Source organism: Anabas testudineus, chromosome 22 (genome assembly GCF_900324465.2).
Source record: "Anabas testudineus chromosome 22, fAnaTes1.2, whole genome shotgun sequence".
Lineage (NCBI taxonomy): Eukaryota > Metazoa > Chordata > Actinopteri > Anabantiformes > Anabantidae > Anabas > Anabas testudineus.
Genome location: NC_046630.1, coordinates 13,064,619 through 13,084,212, shown reverse-complemented (window position 1 = coordinate 13,084,212; position 19,594 = coordinate 13,064,619). Strand labels below are relative to the sequence as shown.

Sequence of the window (19,594 nt, the reverse complement as noted above, 5' to 3'; positions counted from 1 at the left end):
TGAATATTAAAGAAGGAAGGAGAAGGGGCCGGCCATCCTTTTTTCTTTCCTTCTGCCTTTTGGACTGACTTCTTTTGTGATGTGCCGTTCGTGTCTGTGCTCATGGTAACTGTTACATCAGCACATTTCTTGTTATCAGACAATTAAATGCATTGCTGTGATCTCTGGAGCAGTCACTGCACATGTGATTTCCCTCAATGCTAAACCACTGGCTTCACCTATGGCCGCTGCCCAAGTGAAAATCACTGCTGCCCTCCTCAGGATCGTGGTGTAACAGCATGAAAGTTGAACACACACCCTTGTGAACAACATGAGAAACGATGATAGAAAGAGAATTGAAGAAAGCGTCTGGGTAATGTCTGGGTAATGTAAAAGAATTATTCACAGCCGACGCTGATGAATAATCTGTGTTTTAAGGTACAGACTTTTTTCCAGATTAAGAGGTGATGCATTTGTCAGATGTGTCATTTCTCAGCACATATATACACACACATAATAACAACACATATAAATTATTGAATTGTTTTTATTGTGTCTTAAGCTTAAGAGAATTGTGAGACTGCTTTTAAGACATGTGTTAAAGTGTGCCTACGGACTGAGTGACTCACTGAAGTCCAGCAAGGGTGAACTTTTCAAGCTCCTGCCAGAAAGATTATGAAGACATGGATGAGAACCAGCACAGTCGGTGACAGCCCAGTCCATCTGTTAAGACTTCAGATTTCATTTAGCAGCACTTCAGTTATTTCCCCGTCGCTGCTGAAGTGAAACCACGTCTGTCCGATGCTTGGTTAATTGGAACCCGGCAACGTTGCCGTTCCTTCAGCTTTTTGTCACTGATGTAAATGAAAGGAGCGACATGATTTTGTTGTGTTCCGGTTGAATGACAGCTTAGAGCGACACTAGACTCCTGCTATAAATAGCGTTGAATGTAGATGAAAATGTGTGTCAGTCTGTGGTAACATAAACCTCACATGAAGCATCGGAGGGAATTTACTAAAGCTCATTTAGGGATTTTCTATCCCGACAACTACTTGTTGCAGTTGATTACAACCTGAGGTCATGTTTAACATGTGGATATGCCATTAAGCAACTTATGACACAGAAAGCAATTTTGCCAAAGTGTAACAACCTCTGACTGAACATCTGAAAGTTTGAGCCACACTATTTAAAGTCTGTGCTCTTCGAGTAAAGCCTTGCTGAGTGCTCTAATTGTTTGCAGAGCCACAGAGAAACCACTGGAGTACATTTAACTGCACCCGTTAGGGAAAAGGTTCTGTTGTCAAGCCTCAGTAATTTGTGTGAAACTGTAATAATGACAGATAACCTTGGTCCAGGAGAGCTATCAGTCAGGTCCATCAGTGCAGGATATGAAAAGGAGACCTACAGGCTACAGAGCATTTTTCGAAATTGATTACATAGCCTTATTCAATCTGCATCCTCTTCTTTCACACCAACCAACACACCTCTTCATCCATAAAGCTCCTCTTTGGTCTTCCTCTAGAGCTTCCTGCAGCTGATCTTCCTTCCTCTTCTTTCCAGAGCACACCTCCACCTCTCCAGATTTTCCTCCACCTGCTCCCTGCTCTCGCCACAGATCACAATGTCATCTGTGAACATCATAATCTGTGGAGATTCCCTGTCTAATGTCATCTGTCAGTCTGTCCATCAAGAAGGAAGTCCAGTTGCCATGACTCAACTTCCAGATGAAATCATATTGCTGCTGACAAATGGTCATCTCTGCCCTTAGCCTAGTTTCCACTACTCTTTCCCACAACTTCACTGTAAAGCTTATCAGCTTTATTCCTCTGTAGTTCCCCCTTGTGGATGCATCAGAAGAGACTCTTGATCACACAAAAGAGAAATGTAGTTTTTGGTACGTGTGAATCATACGGTCAAAGATCCAGAAGTGTAATATTCTCTACAGTTTTTATATTTATACAGGAGGTCTGAATCTGACCCACAGTGAGAAAACAAAAGATGCACAAATGAATACAAACGCATTTCTAAAAAATATCAAATTTAATTTGGTTATAAAATGTTTTTTTTTTCACATGCACACCCACACATAATTAATCACCATAAATACTGTCCAGTGATTTATCATTTTCTTTTTCTTTTTCTTTTCTTTTTTTCCTTTGATTCACAAAGCGAGCACATAAGGTGGACTGATACGTCTGATTTCAAAGGACACTATGGAAAATGCTTGCAGTCTTTTATCGGGAGAGGAAATCTTGGTGCACTAAAAAAAAGGCTGTCATAAAATCAAGTAGAAACATTTATAAATTATCTACAAATGGATCGAAGTACAAAAGAGCTACAGCGTTTAGAGACACTACACCCATTCACAAATGAATGATTTGGTATCAGGACACCACGTTAGTTCAATTTTGTGACAGACTGAATGGGAAACTAAATAGAAACAGCTTCAGAACAAAGATAATCAGTGTAAACCTATTGCCGCCCGAACTTTTCTTACATTCCATCTTAGCTATGCTTTTAATTTCCACAACAAAATGAATAAATAATGAGGAGGGGGACCCTGTTTCAGACAATAAACGGACTCTTCCTCCAAGTGCAACTTGACATAAGGGATAACTGGAGATTAATAATATAGAAGGGACGTAAACAAAGATCATTTTTAAATTATTAAAGCTATGAGACACAATAACCCTTCATTCAGTAACCGAGTTCTTGCTCACTTCAAAGTCACCACCTCTGCATGTAAAACGTTGGTGCAGTATGCAGACACTTCTTCAACAGTACATTTTAGAGCTTACATCATCATTCCCATATTGTTGCACAGCAAAGACAAAAAATTCCATCAGATGGGGAAAAAAAAACATTTGAACCACAGTATTTGTTGAATGTATAGAAGATTGGCATCAAAGTTTGTATTTGAAGTTCAACTTTCTTTTTCACTATGTATGAAAATGTAGTCAAACAAAGTTTCATAAACCTCAATAATACTGAGGCAGAACAGTTGAGTGTTGCTATTTTTGTCTTTTTGTTTGTTTATGAGTTGAAAGTTGCAGATTGACGCTGACAGTAAGAATTTAAATTAAGTTCTCAGTCTAAAGTTAAAATGCTGACGTCCAGTCACTGTTTCAGTTGTATGAACTGACTGGATGCAGACTGACCTGTCGCTTCGTTTTAACACCGGCAGTGAATGAGTAGCTGCCTTAACAAACAGCCAGTGTAACAACCCGCAGGGTATCACACAGTTTCTGCTGATCACATAACATTTTATGCTGCAAATCGTTCAGTGGCATTATGCAAATGGGATTGTCTTGTTTTCGAAAACTGGATTAAATATATAAAACATTCAGTGAGTCAACTGACTAAATGGAGCAACAGCAACAAATATTGGCATTACTGAGTCTGAGCTCTCGGTACTCAGGAGTTACTGTAAGGACATGTGATTATTTCATAAATTGTTAAATTAAGAACATGAGAATGAATGAAAATCGGTTGTGTACTAGAATTCATTTTAAATATACATAAGCTGCGTTAACTCTGTGTGGTATGATTCTCATGTGCTGTAACTTGCAAATAATCAATGTAACTGGATTGATTTGGAGCTTTGGCTGCCTCTGTCAGCATGACACAACAAAACCAAACAGTGCACAGGCGATGGAGGTAGCTGCACGCCACTACATCACACGACCAATAGCTCTATGGCCTCTCCTTTAGAAAGAAAGTGAAAAATATGAACATGAAATCTGCAAAACAATGCGTCACATACTGCCTTACACACACACACACACAGGTACAGGCACGCGACACCAATCGTCAGACAACACAGCCACCTTTGTGCAATAGAACTAGGCGTTTCATGACAGTTTGACAGTGAGAACAACAAACACGTCTGCTCGTATTTAATCCCCGAATGTGACAAAGCACAGGTGACCCATCCTGGAGCAGCAACCTGGTGCTGATCAGCCTGTAATCAAATGAGGAATGTCGTGATCATATTGTTTTCATAAAGGCCACTGAGACAGCTAAGCTCGCCCGATGTTTCTGACGTTAATGCCCTGTTGCCACTCTGCTGTTCTTTATTTCTTTTCATCGCGTTTCTCGTCTTTGCACATATGCTACCAGATCTCTATGATATTGCACTGAATAAAGCCTTTGTGTTAGCAGCCAGCATTACTTCGCGGAATGCCTCAATAACAGTGTAGTCTATTTGAGAGTTTCTTAGACGAGTATGGTGTAGTGACATCAGTAGTAAAGGAAACGTTTTCTTCTCTGAGAAAAGCCTGTTGGAAACATACTACATGTAACCAGATGCTTAGTTTTCACATCTACCCTGCTTGAAATAAATGTAAAATTTCTTGGACTAATGATAAAGAAAAGAGAAAAATACATGTCATAAAAATCCTAGTTTTTTTCTTTTTGTTTGTTTTTTTGTTTTTGTTTGTTTGAAGTAAAATACATCACAGTAATATGTGTGTGTGTGTGTGTGTGTGTGTGTGTGTGTGTGTGTGTGTGTTCTCTTGATTTTGGCACTGCACTGTACATAATTTAGTTGATTTGTATCCACCACCAAACATGAATAATCACTGGTTATATTCAAATAGGCTCACCCAGTACAGGGGACAAAGCTCACGTCCTCTTTGTCATGTGTTAGATCTGATTGTATGGATGCAATATACAGAGCCCAGCATGTGCACGTATTGTACATTGTATGCTTTGTTTTGTTGTTGTTTTTTATTTCACAGGGGAGAGTCTCTTTAGCAGTTTCTTCCCCTTGGAAAGTAGTCCTTTCTTCTTCTTGTTTGCCAGGTCTTGGGGGTCTCGGGGGTCAAGCGGGGCGTGAGGGACCCTGGTAGGACTGAGGGGTCTCATGGTGCCTGGCAGTAGGGGGCGAACGATCGGGGACGGCGCTCGGACAGGTGTGGCATCGTTATCGGCCGTGTCTGTGGTTTCTGGGGGCACCTGAGGAGAGAGGCAGTGGGGAGGTGTGGAGGCATGGGGCAGCGTATTACAAAGGAAGCAACACTGTCACAGACTGTCTGTGTTTTTCATTTAGAGAAAAAAACAAAACAGGGATTTTCACTTTCAATGCAAGTGGCGGTGTGGTGAAAACTACTTTGTCAGCACTCTGCGCATGTTAAATTTCTACTTACTAATTCTCACTGGACTGAGGTCCATTACCTGAACACCGGATGATGCCTTGATTGCAAAATTGTGTTTAGCGAAAATGGGTCTTCTCCAAATATGAAGCGTCGCTTTGCATCTGTACTATTTATATTTCACATCAATTATTTCTAATGGCCTCCAGCATTTTTGTAGCTCTGCTTGTTAGCGAGCAGGATCTTACATTCCTTCTATATTTATAGGTTTTGTTTTTTCGCTGTGTGTGACATGTCTCACTGTCTCACTGTGACCAGTGAGAATTCAGGAGCATCTGAAAGTGATGACAGTTGTGGATTTTTGGCTGATGTGGCCAGTGAAGCTACTGTCAATTATATCTGATTGAAACCTCACACCAACACAGCCCTCGTGAAGTGTTTTAGACTTATTAGAGACTAACCGGCTAGAATACATAGATGTTCTTTTTCCCAGCGTTAACTGTGATGTAGGCTATTTGTTTAGGAATATTTGATGCTGCAGAAAAATACAAAAAATGTTTTCCCAAGTAGAACTTGTATCGCGTAATAGTTCATGTCTATTTTGTTGCACATCAGATTAAATATGTAAAACCTCTTCTATTATTAAAAAGAAATTAGATGCTTTTGCTGTGGTGTGCAGCCTTTTAAATGATATGCAATGTCTAAAAATATTCAAGTTTCATAATTAAATTAAACTAATTAGAGAAATTAGATTTTATATTTAAATGCATGCCATTTGTTAAATAATGCAAATGAGAGAGCAAAGTTGTAGTTGTTCAAAGTTGTTCAGTGTGGCATCACTTCTAGCTATTAACCATAACAGAACATTGTGTGTTTTTTAAATGACTACACTATATTCAAGTGAATATAACTGTTTTCTACTTAAAGTTATCATTTGTCTGCTTGTTCAACTGAATTAAGTTGACAATGATGACAAGATGAGATGTGTTGTTTTCACACACAGAGCTTAACACTGAAGAGGAAGCCATCAAACGTTGAGCACGACATCAGCACACGACGGAGCTTGAGCAGTCCACCAGCAGAGGGCCCATGAAGGAACAAACAGTACGATCATGTACATGACAACACCCAGGGACGCAACTGTAGATACCAGGCCTCTCATCTAATGCAGCAGCTGAACACACAGTTGGTAGATTTACAGTCAATCTGGATTAGTCTCTGTCAAATTGACTTTAGATGCTGTTGCAATTATGAAAAATATATAAGAAAACAAACATTTAGAATTAGTATTTATATGGTTGAGCATTTTGGTTAAACCAAATCTGGTGAGCATTATGTTTTCTGTCACATTTTAATGATCTGTCATCATGCAACAGAACTCTTTCAGCTACTGTATTTAAAGTTTATTGTACAAGCTGTGACCACCACAAGCTGCGTGCATTGGAGCCGCAAGTTTGGTATCTGGAGTTGCCCACTTACTGTACAAGGCAGACAGAGCCATTTGTGGTGTGAAATGAACAATCTTCTTCTGTTTGTTTTGTTTTGCCAAGCAGGTGAGGAAAAAACAAACAACAACAACAACAACAACAAAAAAACATCAGATGCGGCAGCGTTGTCACCGTCGGTAAAAACCCACACCACCATAACGACTAAAAAACAACAACAACAACGCCAACAACAACACCAACACGCATGAACACAGAGCGCAAAAAAAAAAAAAGTAAAAAGATGTTTTTAATATCCAATTTTTTCTTTTATTGTTCCATTGTAAGAATACAGTGTGGTTGTCTCAGTGCCGCGGTTTGTTTTGTCTCTTGAGTTCAGAGCAAACATGACATGTGCACTGTCACCAGGGCTGAAAAATAGATTTTATGTGTGTGCAATATACATAAAGAAACAAAGCCTCTTTTAAGGAAATACAGCGATCGAGCCAAGAAAGTTAGAAAATGTATCAAGTTTGAAAAAGGCATGCTTTTCTCTCTTTTTCATTTCATCTCTGCAAATCATTTCTTTCAGTGTCACTGGGTAGCAATTGTTATATGTTAATAAAGCACTTATTATTATTATTATTATTATACACAATAACCACAATTTGATTTTGTGTTTCAGTGCAAAGAGGTACCAAATTTTCTTGTGGGGGCAAAGAGTTCAGCCTTTTTCAAGTCCTCCTTAACCAGTGCTACATGCATAAATCACCTGCAGAGCTCCCACAGTCTATCCTCTCTCTGTCCATATCAGGCTTTGCTTCTTCCTTTCTGTGAGACTCAGAAAGGTGTTAGCACTGCATTTGTCTCCCTTTTTCCAAAGGGCGAGGAGAGGGGTGTTGTTAGTTAGTTTGTACAGAGTCACCACTGTCACCACATGAACAAACACACACAATGAACAGCACACAGACGGCAAGTGGAGGAAGCAAGAGACGGAAATCAAGAGAGAGGACGGAGGATGGATGAACACAGGGCCTAGCGCTGAGAGCGGCGATGATGATGTACCCGTTTGGACTCTGGGACGGCGGCAGCGGAGTTGGTGGGGGGGCGGTTAGCAGGTTCTTCCTGGGGGTAGTGGGACGGCGTATCAGTCAAATACACCTCCACATCATCAGGCACTTCTTCCAGAAAGTTAGAGGGAACCAGGCCACGGTGGCCATTGATTTCACCCTGTGGATGGAGAGGAGAGGAGAGGAGAGGAGAGGAGAGGAGAGGAGAGGAGAGGAGTTACTTTCTATTTAGTTTAATCAACAGCAGCCTCCAGCCAAGGGTCATAACATTACATTTTGTTTGTTTATTACAGAAGTTAACACTCACATAATAGAACCCGTCTTCATCAATATCCCCAAACACAGCCATAATGTCACCAGCACAGAAGGTCAGCTCAGCCTATCAGAAAACAGAGATACAGACAGGAAACACTCTTTGTCTACGCTCATTGCTGCCTCCATGTTTTTACTGTAATGTTCTAATAAAGGTTCAGGCATCTTGAAAGAGTGGGGGAATAAATGTGAAGTGGGGAGGCATTGGTTTCCATCGAGAACTGTTCAGCTGCTTGTTGTTAGCAGTTTGCTGTACCTCAACATCAACGTTGGGAGAGCTCTCTCGGGGGTCATAGTCGTACAGAGCCACCATCCTCCTTGAAGGCTGACCTCGACGCAGACCTCTTCTGTTCTGCTCTGTAAGAAATACCAGATGCAGTTTTAACATGTAGTATGTCCTCTCGTGTTTTCCTTCAGAATATTCACCCTTTTAAAAACCTACAGATGTTTGCTTGTTAATAAGAGAGTATGCTTGTGTAGTACCTATTCTGTCCACTGGGGTACTGAGAGGCAGGAAGCCCTGTTTGATGAGCTGCTCCATGGTCTCCTCGTCCTCAGCTCGGATCTCTGACACCATGTTACAGGGGATTAGCCCCATCCTGCCCCTCACCTCTCCCCTGTAGAACCCATCTGTGTCTTTATCACCATAAATCTGATAAAAAAAATAAAAAAAAAAGAGAGGGAAAGAGTGACGTTTAGCTGTAGTTCTAAAATATACACATGAACGCAAAGTGAACAAATTGAGTAAGATCACACATCTGGACATCTTATTTTTCCCACCCTAATGATCTGCCCTTCTTTGAAAGGCAGTTCCTCATCAGCTGCGTCTGGGTTAGGAGACATGGACAGGGGATCGTAGTCAAAGAGAGCCACGAAGATCCGGAAGGATTCTTCAGGCTCTGACTCATCATAGTATGTAGGAGAGCAGCGATCCCGATCCCTGTATCCATCTTAAAAACATAAAAGATAAGGACAAAACAAAATATTGTCTGTGTTACTAAACAGTCAATATGAGTGATCCAACTCCCAAAACTTTGTAGAAGACTGTTTGCTTAAAAAGAAATGTATTATGTGCAAAGATTATTTGTTTGTCTCCTGTGAAATTAAGCTGTGTTTGTAGTTTTTGGTCATGAATGGAGGTTTCATTTCTGTGTACGGTATGTTCTCCTTCTAAAAAGAGTAAGCCCCAATGTTTTCATAGTGATGCATCTTAGTCATACATCTTATAGTTTTGATCAGATAGTATCTTATGACAGACTTTGATTTGTTTTTGTAGTCACGTGTGTGTCTGACAGCATGCAGGAAGAAATCTGTGCTCAGTCAGACATTAACATAATGTACTGCAGCTTTGTGGTTGCATATGAAGGAAGAGACAAATGGTTGTGGTGCAATACGGAGAGGTGATTCAGGGACAACATGACAACATCAAGAACGCACAACTCTGACATGCATGCAAAAAAGTGATATCAAAAAAACACGAGTGCATTCAATTGTGTATTTTCACTTCATAATGAAATATAAGAGGAAACTTCAAAGTTTGAAGCAGAAACCTTTAACTTTCCACAAATATTCGCAGCATCCTCTGGTCTTAGCAGAAACTACTGCTGTGCTGTATTTACTTGAATCTGGCATTTGCTGTATTTGGGAAATGCAAAAGCTAACCATTGTGTCAATGACAATACAAGCATGAGAGGGAAATGCATTGCTCTCACATGATCATATGAAACTCAAAGATAATTTGGTCATTAACGTTGTTTTATGTGGCGGTAGGACAGAAATGTAAGAGACAACTGCATTTCCTGTAGCTGATTTTGAAACTTAAATATCCAAACAAACGATTTTAAACATTTAAGGAAAGATAAAGCAGTGATAATGTAGCCTTGAAAGTTCACTACTATCGTCTCTCCGAAATGTCATGCATGAATGCTCCTATTATAAGTGTAATAACTGTGGTTGTACCACAAAGGGGAGGGGGGTTTAGCAGGCATCTGGAGTTCAGTGCATTGAGTGAGGCATTCACTGAGCAGACAATCAATCATTTATCATCTGCAACTGTGGAAACGTTCATCCTGGACCCCAGGAGCTGCTTGCCAGTGGGTCTACCATTTCAGTGCAGTGCAATCATGCTGTTCAACTGTAAGCATAATAATAACTATTATTATTTCAGACAGAGAAACAGGCACTTGCAAGTGTCCACAGCTCCGGTGCCATTTGCTGGTGGCAGTTTTGTTGCCATGCCGTGGTAGATAAAACAGGACCTCAGGCACATACCATGGGGAGACCTGGTGCCGCCCATGTGCCTGCGAGATGACCACGTCCTGTGCCGAGCTACTCTGCCATAGTAAACATCTTCGGTGATGGGGGAGAGGTTTCCCTCACTGTTATTCTCAGAAGTTACCTCTACGGGAAACACCAGTTAGAGGGTGACGGAATTAAAACGCAAAGTACAACCTTATTAAAGATTTGTGTTGCCACCTAAAGCTTACAAGGTACTAACAAATGCACACTTAGAGTGTAAGAGAAAACAGCTTGAAGCATTATATTAATCTCTGCAAATGAACTTATGTTTATGTGCATGGTTCATAAACACAGACGTGATCTGGAAACACAGAGAAGCTCATGAAGGTTTTAACAGAGCAACAAATACTCCTGTCCCATCGCTGTAGCCAGCTGCACATACTGACCAATGGAGGGGACCATTAGAGGTCGTCTCTGGGGCTGGGGACCACCTTGATGAATTCTTCTCCCGGCCTCTCTGTCATGACGGCCTCCAGCAGGGGTGTTGGTCTGAAAATAACATAAACACAGAAAATACGAATGCGTCTGTGAGTTGTCACAGACGCACCGACATACTTGCAAACCGCATGTGAAAAAAAAAAAAAACTCACGTCGACATACTTGTACAAATTGTATGTAAACAAAGTCATGCAGCACTCACAGGCAGGCACACTGACACGGACGCAAAGACACACACTCGAACACACACGGGCGCACAGGAAATTTGAACATTCCAAAATGAAGCACTAATATAAAAAAAAAAAAAAAACAGCAGACAGAAGTTCAGCCTACGTTACAGCACTCACAGTGTTGTCTACCATCGCAGCGCTAAAATGCACAAGCCCAGTGTCTCCCAGTGTCTCTCTCCAAGCCGGTGAAAACAATCAATCTCACACTGCATCTCTGTGTGATGAGGAAGCATTGAAACTCAGTCTATCGATGTTCTCTCCAAGGTGCCAAAGCACAGAGCGCAACTGCTGCTCCAAGCTACCACCAATCCTATTTATAGTCTGTACCATACAACACAGGCCACTTTGTATAATCTTATCCCTCAAGTAAATACACAGGACAGAGGCTTAGAATTAAGGAAATGCTTGGAAATATGACATGACATGACAATACGGTATTTGCTTTCTGTCAACAATGCTTGAAGTTTAGAAAACTCCTGCAGCCAACCAGTAAAATATCTTTAGATGTAATTGTCTCCTTCGGTGTCGTTTTTGTGGTTGCCATGACCACACATAGCACTGCAGAGGCAAAATGAAAAAGTTCCATCAACTCTGGCAGCAGCAACAGCAACTAACCACGTGCCTTCACAAGAGCAGCAGCTATCCTCCCGTAGCTTGCTGCCGTGTTCACACCGAAAACACTGGAGGTGGTGGCAGCATCTGCTCACCAGAGAACACCTCGAACCCTCTGTCTCTAGCTCTCTTTGCGTCTCTCCGTGGTGCTGAAACACTCAAAAGCCTCCTTCATTCCCCATGGTCATGAAATGGTCAAACCACCAGCCTTTGCCTATTTATCAGTGGGGTGAAACATTCACACCCGTTTCTTTCCTATGTCTCCTATTTCTCTTTTAATTAAACTCAGCACACACACTAACAACACATATCAAATGTAAGTCAAGGCAGCAGCTGCAGTATCTGTGCCTGCGCAGTTCACTGTACTAAATTTGGGATGTTTATGACTCTTGGGTTTAGAATAAGTGCAAAGAACTGCACCTTGGGTGTGTTGTGCGAGTTGCGCCGGCGTCCCTCTTCCAGCTGCATCTCAGAGTACAGCTCCTCCTCATCCTCTTCCATGATGTCAGACAGGTCAGAGCCCCGGCTGCTTTCGCTGTGATAATCTTCATTGTGACTATAGTGAGGCTTTTGGTGGTCACAAATACAAACACACAGACGCAAGTGTTTAAGTCCACATACATACATACGTACAGTACAGACATGCACACACCTCAAGTGTACAAGCTCACATGAATGGACGAACACACGCGCACGCGCACGCACACACACATACACACGAACAGACACAGAAACATAGACATGGGAGTGCATGCATGCAACCACCCAGAAGTGCATGCACAAACACACGTTCTAACACGCACGTACGATGGTTTCCATTGAGAGGCAGACTAGGGGTGGAATTCAAAAGCAGGAAAACAATTCATCACTCGTCAGGCTGCTCTTACCGGCCTCCCCAGCTCAGAGCCTCTGAGGAACTCATCAACCGACGGTCCTCTCCGGCGGCCGCATGCAAACCCTTCCTCGTCTTCCTCTTCCTCATCAGAGTGATGCTGGTGAAATGAATGACCCTGCTCTCGGTACCTGCCCTGCCTCTTGTCCCCCTGAAAATGTGGGAAATCAGTAAAATGAATAGCAGGGAGGGAAGTGACTGTGCTAATTGTTAGCAGTTTGTTATTTTGATGGTAGTTTACTTTTATTTTTTAGCATTTCTTTTCCAACCTTGCCACTTTCTGCTGCCACCCTCTGCGCTGCTTCTCGGGCGATGGCTTTGGCCACAGTGTCTGGGATAAGAGTGCCTCTAGGCTGTGGAAGGATCCTCTGGGGGGAGGGAGAACGTGGATTGGCAAGGGGAGGGGCCTCAAGAGTGTGGCCTTGAATGGGCACAGGAGGCTGAGAAGAGGGAGACCGTGTGTCCCAGCCTGGCTGGCCAGTTGGAATGGGTCCCCCGTGGTGAGCCACGTGCTCTTTGGCATCCAGGTCTCTGGCACTTACTGGTCTCTGAGGTATAGGGTGGAGGTGGGGTAGCAGAGGCAGTTGATGCTGAGGCCTGGGACCTTGGTGAGGTGGGAGAGGCTGAAGGTGTTGGGGCTGTGGGAGAGGATGTGGAGGTCGAAGCTGGGGCTGAGGGGCACCACCCGGGTGGGAAAGTCTGGGATGGGCTTGAGGGTGTACAGGATGGGTGGGGACCGGTTGAGCATGTACTTGGGGTGGAGCGGGAAGTTGGGGTGTGGCATGGGGAAGGTGAGGCGATTGGAGGTGCGGCTGAACGTGAGGGTGTGGCAGGGGGCCTGCATGGGGGTGCATTGGAGGTGGCAGGGGAAGTGGAGGTAGAGGCACGAGCAGGTTGTTTGGAATGGCGGCGACTTGGGAGTCCTGCGATTCTCCCTGTACTGACAGTGTCCTGACGATGACTTCCCTCGCCTCCAAGCACTGAATACTTGTCAGGTCAACGGTTACGTAGTCTGCCATTGGGTACAACACCTCAGCTATCTGGGTTTATACAGAGAAAATACAGCACATCAGCCACGTCAACAGAACATCAACAGAAGGTGAAGCTGCATAATCACTTTTGAACAAAACTAATTCAAAGCTCTATCGTCTTCTCATAGAAGAAAAATCAGAGCAGAAGCTGTCGATGCCCATTGTGGTTCAGTGTTGATTTACTTTGTCAGGCACCAGAGGGAGTAAGAGAACTATTCAACACATTTGCAGGTACACCTACATGGGCTTGCACTGATACCGAATCACAGGTAGGTGGCACTAACGTGTACCCTGAGTACACTGATGACATAATGCCACGTTAAAAAACAGCTATTAGCCGCCCATCTGTGAAGTATGTTTTCATTTGTATTTAAACAGTGTTTTGGACACAGTGCTGTGTTTGAGTACTTGGTGTGGGCCTTTGACATATAGACTTCATATGCATCTGGTTATTTTTCCTTGTAATGATGATGACGCTTTAACCCGTGCAACCTATTTGTTTCCTTAAGTACAGTGATAAAAATAAGGATATGGTCCTGGTTGGTAATGACAGCACTCAGCAACTCACCCTCTGCCCTTTGGTACAGACTGCATAGCCAATGACGTTTGCTCCGTTAGATGTGCCTGTAGGAGAGAGGATGGGGGGCTTCCAGCAGACCTGTACGACCCCTGGACCCTGCCCACACATCACTTGTACATCCTGGGGGGGCAGGGGAGGGCCTGGGAGGTGAGAAAACAGGTGTAAAAAAAAAAAAGATGTAATCTTTCACTGTTTTAATACATATCACAAATATACAAACCACAGGAAGGACTGTGAAAAATCAAACTGTGGATACACTGACAACCATGCACAGAAATGTCAATGTGCAAGAGAGGGGTTGAGGTGGGGGGAAGATTCAAGAAAGAACAAAGTGAACTTTGCCCTCCCAAATCTAAATTTGTGACAGAATTACATTCAGACATACAGTCATGCAGATTCCAAAGGTTCACATACTTTTTAATGCCACTGATATACAGTCCATGAGGACACTTGTGATAATGTGACCACTGAGAGTGGGGTACATTCACAAGACATGGTGTGCTGTGTTTATAAATGTAATTCAAGTATATGATAAGTTATTTTTGGCATTACAGCAACCGTTGATAGTCCTTGATCTAGGTGAGTTGAAATGAAATCCTTTTGTCGTACTAATATTTGTTATTATATTTTCAGAGCTGTATTTTTAATCTGTATTCCTCTGCTTTACAGGTCTACCATTACCGTGCACTACTCTTTAATTCAGGAAGAGTAGATTAAAGAGAGATCTTCCAGACTCCTGGTTCACAGGATAAAAACTTATGCACAACTAGATTCAAGAAGAAGCAAATGTAAACGTGCGCTCATACATGGTCATTATTATCGGAGGGGCACTGCCTGTATTCAGGCTGGGCTATAGGCTGAGGAAATGACTCATGAGAATAATAACTGATCATAACTTGTGATGCTTGGCTGTCCTCTAATTAGTGATGTGGGCTGTGCAGTGAATGAACTTGGGCAAAAACTGCATTTGAATTTGTTTGAAAAAAATATGTGTGTTTAAATTTTAGTACGTACATAAAATATAAAAGATAAATGAAAATCTTTTCAATCACAGAAAAATGCGATTTTGCCCAGAGCCCTTAACTAATTGTTCATTTTGAACAATGTGCCACAATCATTCGGAGTTTCATGAGTATAACCCTCTTCCAAATGTATCATAGCACTAATGACAACTGTGCCCACTGGTGTTCAGTGGAAACAGATCATTAAGGACTAAGATAAATCAGAAACCCAGCCCACAACTGATGTTTTATTCTGACCTGTTCTGCAATATGGTGCTGGACCTAGACAAAATATAATACCCAACAATGGAATTGTAAGGCATTGTGGTTATCATACTCTTCTAAAGCACAATAAAATACATTGATCTAAAGATGATATGGCACTATGTTGCATTATGATAAAACTGACATTATAATGGTTTTGCTTTAAACTTGTAAAATCAAGCTTACAAAAACACTGACTATTATATATTATCTCTATAATGTTGTGCAAGTCTTCTTGATATGTATAGAAGTCATTTTTCTGACCTGCAGCCTGAGTGCAGAACTCCACACCAGCTTCTTTCCTCTCTCTCTGCTCCAGAGGCAGTTGCCATGGCACCTGGTGTGGCTGTGCTACCACCGTTACTTTATATACTGTCAGAGGCTTTAGGTTGAGGAAGCGGAGTCTGTACCTTCCCGGCTTTACCACCGCATGCTCGACTCCATCCAAGAACACAGTGTGACCATAGTTGCTGTTGCTGGGCAACCACAAGAGCTCAGCAGTGTCACGCTGGATGTCATCCACCCGCAGACCGCAGGGCGCCACCACTACGTTGGCCCCCACCAGCAAGGTGCAGCGCAGCTCATCTGATAAGCCCCGATCCGTAACACACTGCACAGACACACGATGAACGCAACCATCCAGGTCCAGCTTCTCTAGCAAACACTTGGTCCGGCCGCCATACTGTATACTGGCACGAAGTTCCCCATCTATTAACACGTTGTAGCCAGAGATGTTCCCCCAGCCCAAAGGCACCAGTGGAGGCTCCCAGGCCACGATGACGCTTCGTGCCAGCTGCTTGATCAAGGTAATCTTTCGGGGATAAGGCACAACATCTTCTGCCAGGTCCTCAGGGTCCAGGGGACCCCCTGTTCCATTGCTACAGGGAACCAAGGCATTAGCTGAGCCCAAAAGGCCATCCTGGGATGTACCTCCATCAACCGTCATCAAGGCCAGGGGTGTATGGTCTAGTGGTCCCAGGTCATCTCCTCCCTCGCCAGGCTGAATTGCTAGTTTTTCCTTGTCCTGGACAAACTCCACAAAGTTAGAAGGTACTAGTCCTCGCTGGCCATCCAGCAGTTCCCCTGCAACAAGGGAAGAAGTAGACAGGCAAATACAGAAATAAATAACTCTACTTTTTACCTTAATGCCAGCTACTGGAAAATGCTATTCTAAAAACTGTCTCCATTTGAAAGCACAACAGTCCCACTGTGACGCCTGCTGCCCATGTTAAAATTAGACTTCACTAATGGCTCCCTAAAAGAGACAATAGGAAAGCAGTGACATGAATACACATAATCATCAGTGAAAGCTATTTGCCTTCGAGGTGGTGATGAGTCAGAGAGTGAGAGGTGGGAGATACATAAACATACAGTATGTGCTATTCCCTAAGATGTAAGATTTAGCACTGGTTCTCTGATGCTATCTTTTACAGTCTCTCCGGTAAACATAGAAGTGAGCAAACAGTTTTTTTAAGGAACTTGAACTTAAGTTCACTGCTTTTGAACATTTCCAGGAACACCCCAGAGCGTGTAGAAGTTGTGGTCAATGCAGAAAAAAAGATTTCCAATGTAGAACTCAGATTTCCTCTGTAGTTTCTTTACCCAGCGGGAAGAAGTTTGTCAAGCTCACTATCATCTTGTCCTTCAATCCCTTTTTCCACAGAGGCCAAGCCTGGGAGACCTTAAGACTAGTGTGTGTGTGTGTGTGTGTGTGTGTGTGTGTGTGTTTGTGTTGTTTGTGTTGTTTGTGTTGTTTGTGTGTGATGATGATTAAGCTGAGCCCTGCTGGATTAGTCATCAAGCTAAAAGGGACCAAGATCTCATCTTGGCAACAGCTTGGTCTGAGGCCTGAGTCTTCCTCCCGCGTGGTAAATACAAGGCTCCTCCACGATGCCATGCAATCTCACCGCCCACAGCTAATGAATCACTGCAGCTGAGTACTACTGTGTCTGTGGCAGCAGAATTGCTGGCTGAGCGGATTAGGATTGCCTCTGATGGAGAAGCCTTCATAATTCTTAAGAGATTATACAAGAAAATCACTCCAATCACCAGTTAAAAAAAAGTTTACACTGGAGTGTCTACAAGTAGGCTATAAGAACCACAAAGGTGTGGTTTGGTGGTTTAATTCCCAGCTCCTCCTGTCCTATGTCTAAATGCCAGGCACTGAATGCCAAGTTGCCTCTGGTGAGTCAGGTCAGCTGCCACCGGTGTATGAGTGTGTGTGTGTGTGTGTGCTTCTGTGCGCAAATGGGTGAAGGAGAAGCAGCATAAAGGCGCTCTAAGCACTTCTTCTCACCTTCATAGAAGCCATCATCATCCATGTCTCCATACACGTACAAGTACTTTCCTGCCACAAGAGGAAGTTCTGCTTCAGGATGCTCATTTGGTCCATCATAGGGGTTATAACTGAAACAAGAAATGTGAAGATTTCACTTTTTTAGTTTTCACAACTGCAGCAGAATGTGTAGATGTTATTATAAACAAAGTTAAAAGTTGCTTGTTAGTATTACACCATTACACAAATCCAATTCAAAGATTATGCTACCAAACAGACTTGAAGCCAGTGTCATCACCTGTAGCGGGCAGTGCAAAGGCGGACCTGGCCTGTGTAGCGAGGCTTGGACCTGGGTGATGAGATGGCATCATCCTCCATCTAAACATTGAGAACCAAAAATAAACGTGATCTACATTCATATGTGAAACTCATACATAATATTCAGCAATAGGTGATGAAATTTAGTGATACCACCTCTGATGGGGTCAGCCGTCGAAGGCTGCTGGGGTGGTCTGTTGTCACGGTGCTGGGTTTGACAGACAGTTCTCCTGCTGGCCGGTCTCTGTCTCCAGTCTGTGGTGTGCAGGGTAGGAACTGGGAGATCAGAAGTGGAGTGTGTGCTGCACTCTCATCGCCTGGGAGACATTGATTTCCATAGAAAATAAAGAGTAACTGTCGTCCCTTCTGCACCCTTACACTGCTCATTACACAGTTATTGATCTCCTGTTGAATCAAAAGTACAGCAAACAGTATTTGTGGCATAGGCTATTCCACCTCGATCAGCACCACAGGTCTGTGATGCATTTGTCTTTAATATCACTGAGGTTCTCAGGAGAAAAAACATATTTGAAATATGAAGCAAATACAAAAAAGAAAACAGTCGCGTTAAGAGTGACAACAGTTGAATTCCTTGAGGAAATTAAAGTAATTCAACAACACAGCACTGCATCCCTGGCTTCTTGTGGTTCGTGAGTAACTAATGTTATGCATTAGCACAAAAGCATCAGCGAGTCCCTCGTCCGTTTCAAGTGAGGAGAAAGATAAAACAGGATTTCCAGCACTTCAAAGACCTGTGGTCTGTGCCAGACTGTATAAATCTACATCGCTGATTTGGCTGTATCTGCTGGCACTGCAGGTTGCATTTGGTGTCGTTAGAATACTAATGTGTTAAACCACACTCGTCATACATCAGGCCTGCGATCAATTCGGCTGATCATGAATAAGCAGTATCACCGTAATGGTGTCCACCTCTGGTCAGGAGTGAGCTGATCCAGCTGTTATGTGGCCCGTGTGGGGACTAGATCACTCAGATTCATGTCATACTGATCATAAGCCTTTTGATCACACATAATTTGGTCAGTTGTTTTATCTTCAGGGTCTGGACCACATACATTTTTTAAAATAGCTAACTACACTGGTAGTGGACTATTTAACTGTATAGTCTTTGTATCATTTACTTACTCTATTGAAATAGATAAAGTCACACTCACTACTAAGAAAATTATTCATTATTCTAATTAAACAATCAATATTATCAAAATAAATACACTGCTAATGGTTTTATTATCACCAACATCGACAAAGATCGAAGATCTCAAAAATAAAATATGTAACACAATTTTTATTTGCACGCAACTCAAACGTGTGGCTGCTGCTGACTCACCTGTCTCAGGCTGGGCTTCAAATCCAGCAATGACTTGTGGGAGTTTCCCGTCTGGTGAAATGAGGATCTGAGATATACAGGTGGAGTTAATTTTGAGGATGTCTGCAGTATCTGATTGCGAACGGAAATTCAGCAGCTCTTTGGACAGCTGGTGCAAGTGTTCACTCTGTGACCTGCATTGCTGCTCCAGGTCACAAATGTTGACCTGTGATACACAAGGTGGAGGAAAAGACATAAAAGATAAAAAAGATAAAGAGGAAATATGAGGAAAAATATACTTTAACACACAAAAAGCACAGGGTGCACTTCATTATATGTAGTTGTACAGATAGAGTTTTGAGGAATAGTCAACTTTTTATCTGTTAAGGCTGATCGAACTTAAAACCAATTAGGCAACGATCCCTAAAGAGTATTACTGATCTTATAGCAGGA

At 42.6% G+C, this 19,594-nt stretch overlaps 1 protein-coding gene across 1 annotated transcript in view; it reads right to left on the bottom strand.

Moving 5' to 3' along the window:
* Window positions 1-2,042: 2,042 nt before the first annotated feature.
* The window catches only part of LOC113147785 (RIMS-binding protein 2-like), a 49,763-nt gene continuing 32,211 nt past the window's right edge, over window positions 2,043-19,594 (bottom strand). The window contains exons 8-22 of the mRNA XM_026339014.1: window positions 19,163-19,367; window positions 17,974-18,134; window positions 17,798-17,877; window positions 17,521-17,630; window positions 15,489-16,307; window positions 13,948-14,099; window positions 12,618-13,388; window positions 12,344-12,499; window positions 10,563-10,665; window positions 8,659-8,828; window positions 8,362-8,530; window positions 8,135-8,235; window positions 7,874-7,945; window positions 7,562-7,726; window positions 2,043-4,935 (exon numbers count right to left, since the gene is read on the bottom strand). Coding sequence (XP_026194799.1) covers window positions 4,708-4,935; window positions 7,562-7,726; window positions 7,874-7,945; window positions 8,135-8,235; window positions 8,362-8,530; window positions 8,659-8,828; window positions 10,563-10,665; window positions 12,344-12,499; window positions 12,618-13,388; window positions 13,948-14,099; window positions 15,489-16,307; window positions 17,521-17,630; window positions 17,798-17,877; window positions 17,974-18,134; window positions 19,163-19,367 — 3,462 coding nt within the window. The 3' untranslated portion in view covers window positions 2,043-4,707. The remainder of the gene's footprint in view (window positions 4,936-7,561; window positions 7,727-7,873; window positions 7,946-8,134; window positions 8,236-8,361; window positions 8,531-8,658; window positions 8,829-10,562; window positions 10,666-12,343; window positions 12,500-12,617; window positions 13,389-13,947; window positions 14,100-15,488; window positions 16,308-17,520; window positions 17,631-17,797; window positions 17,878-17,973; window positions 18,135-19,162; window positions 19,368-19,594) is intronic.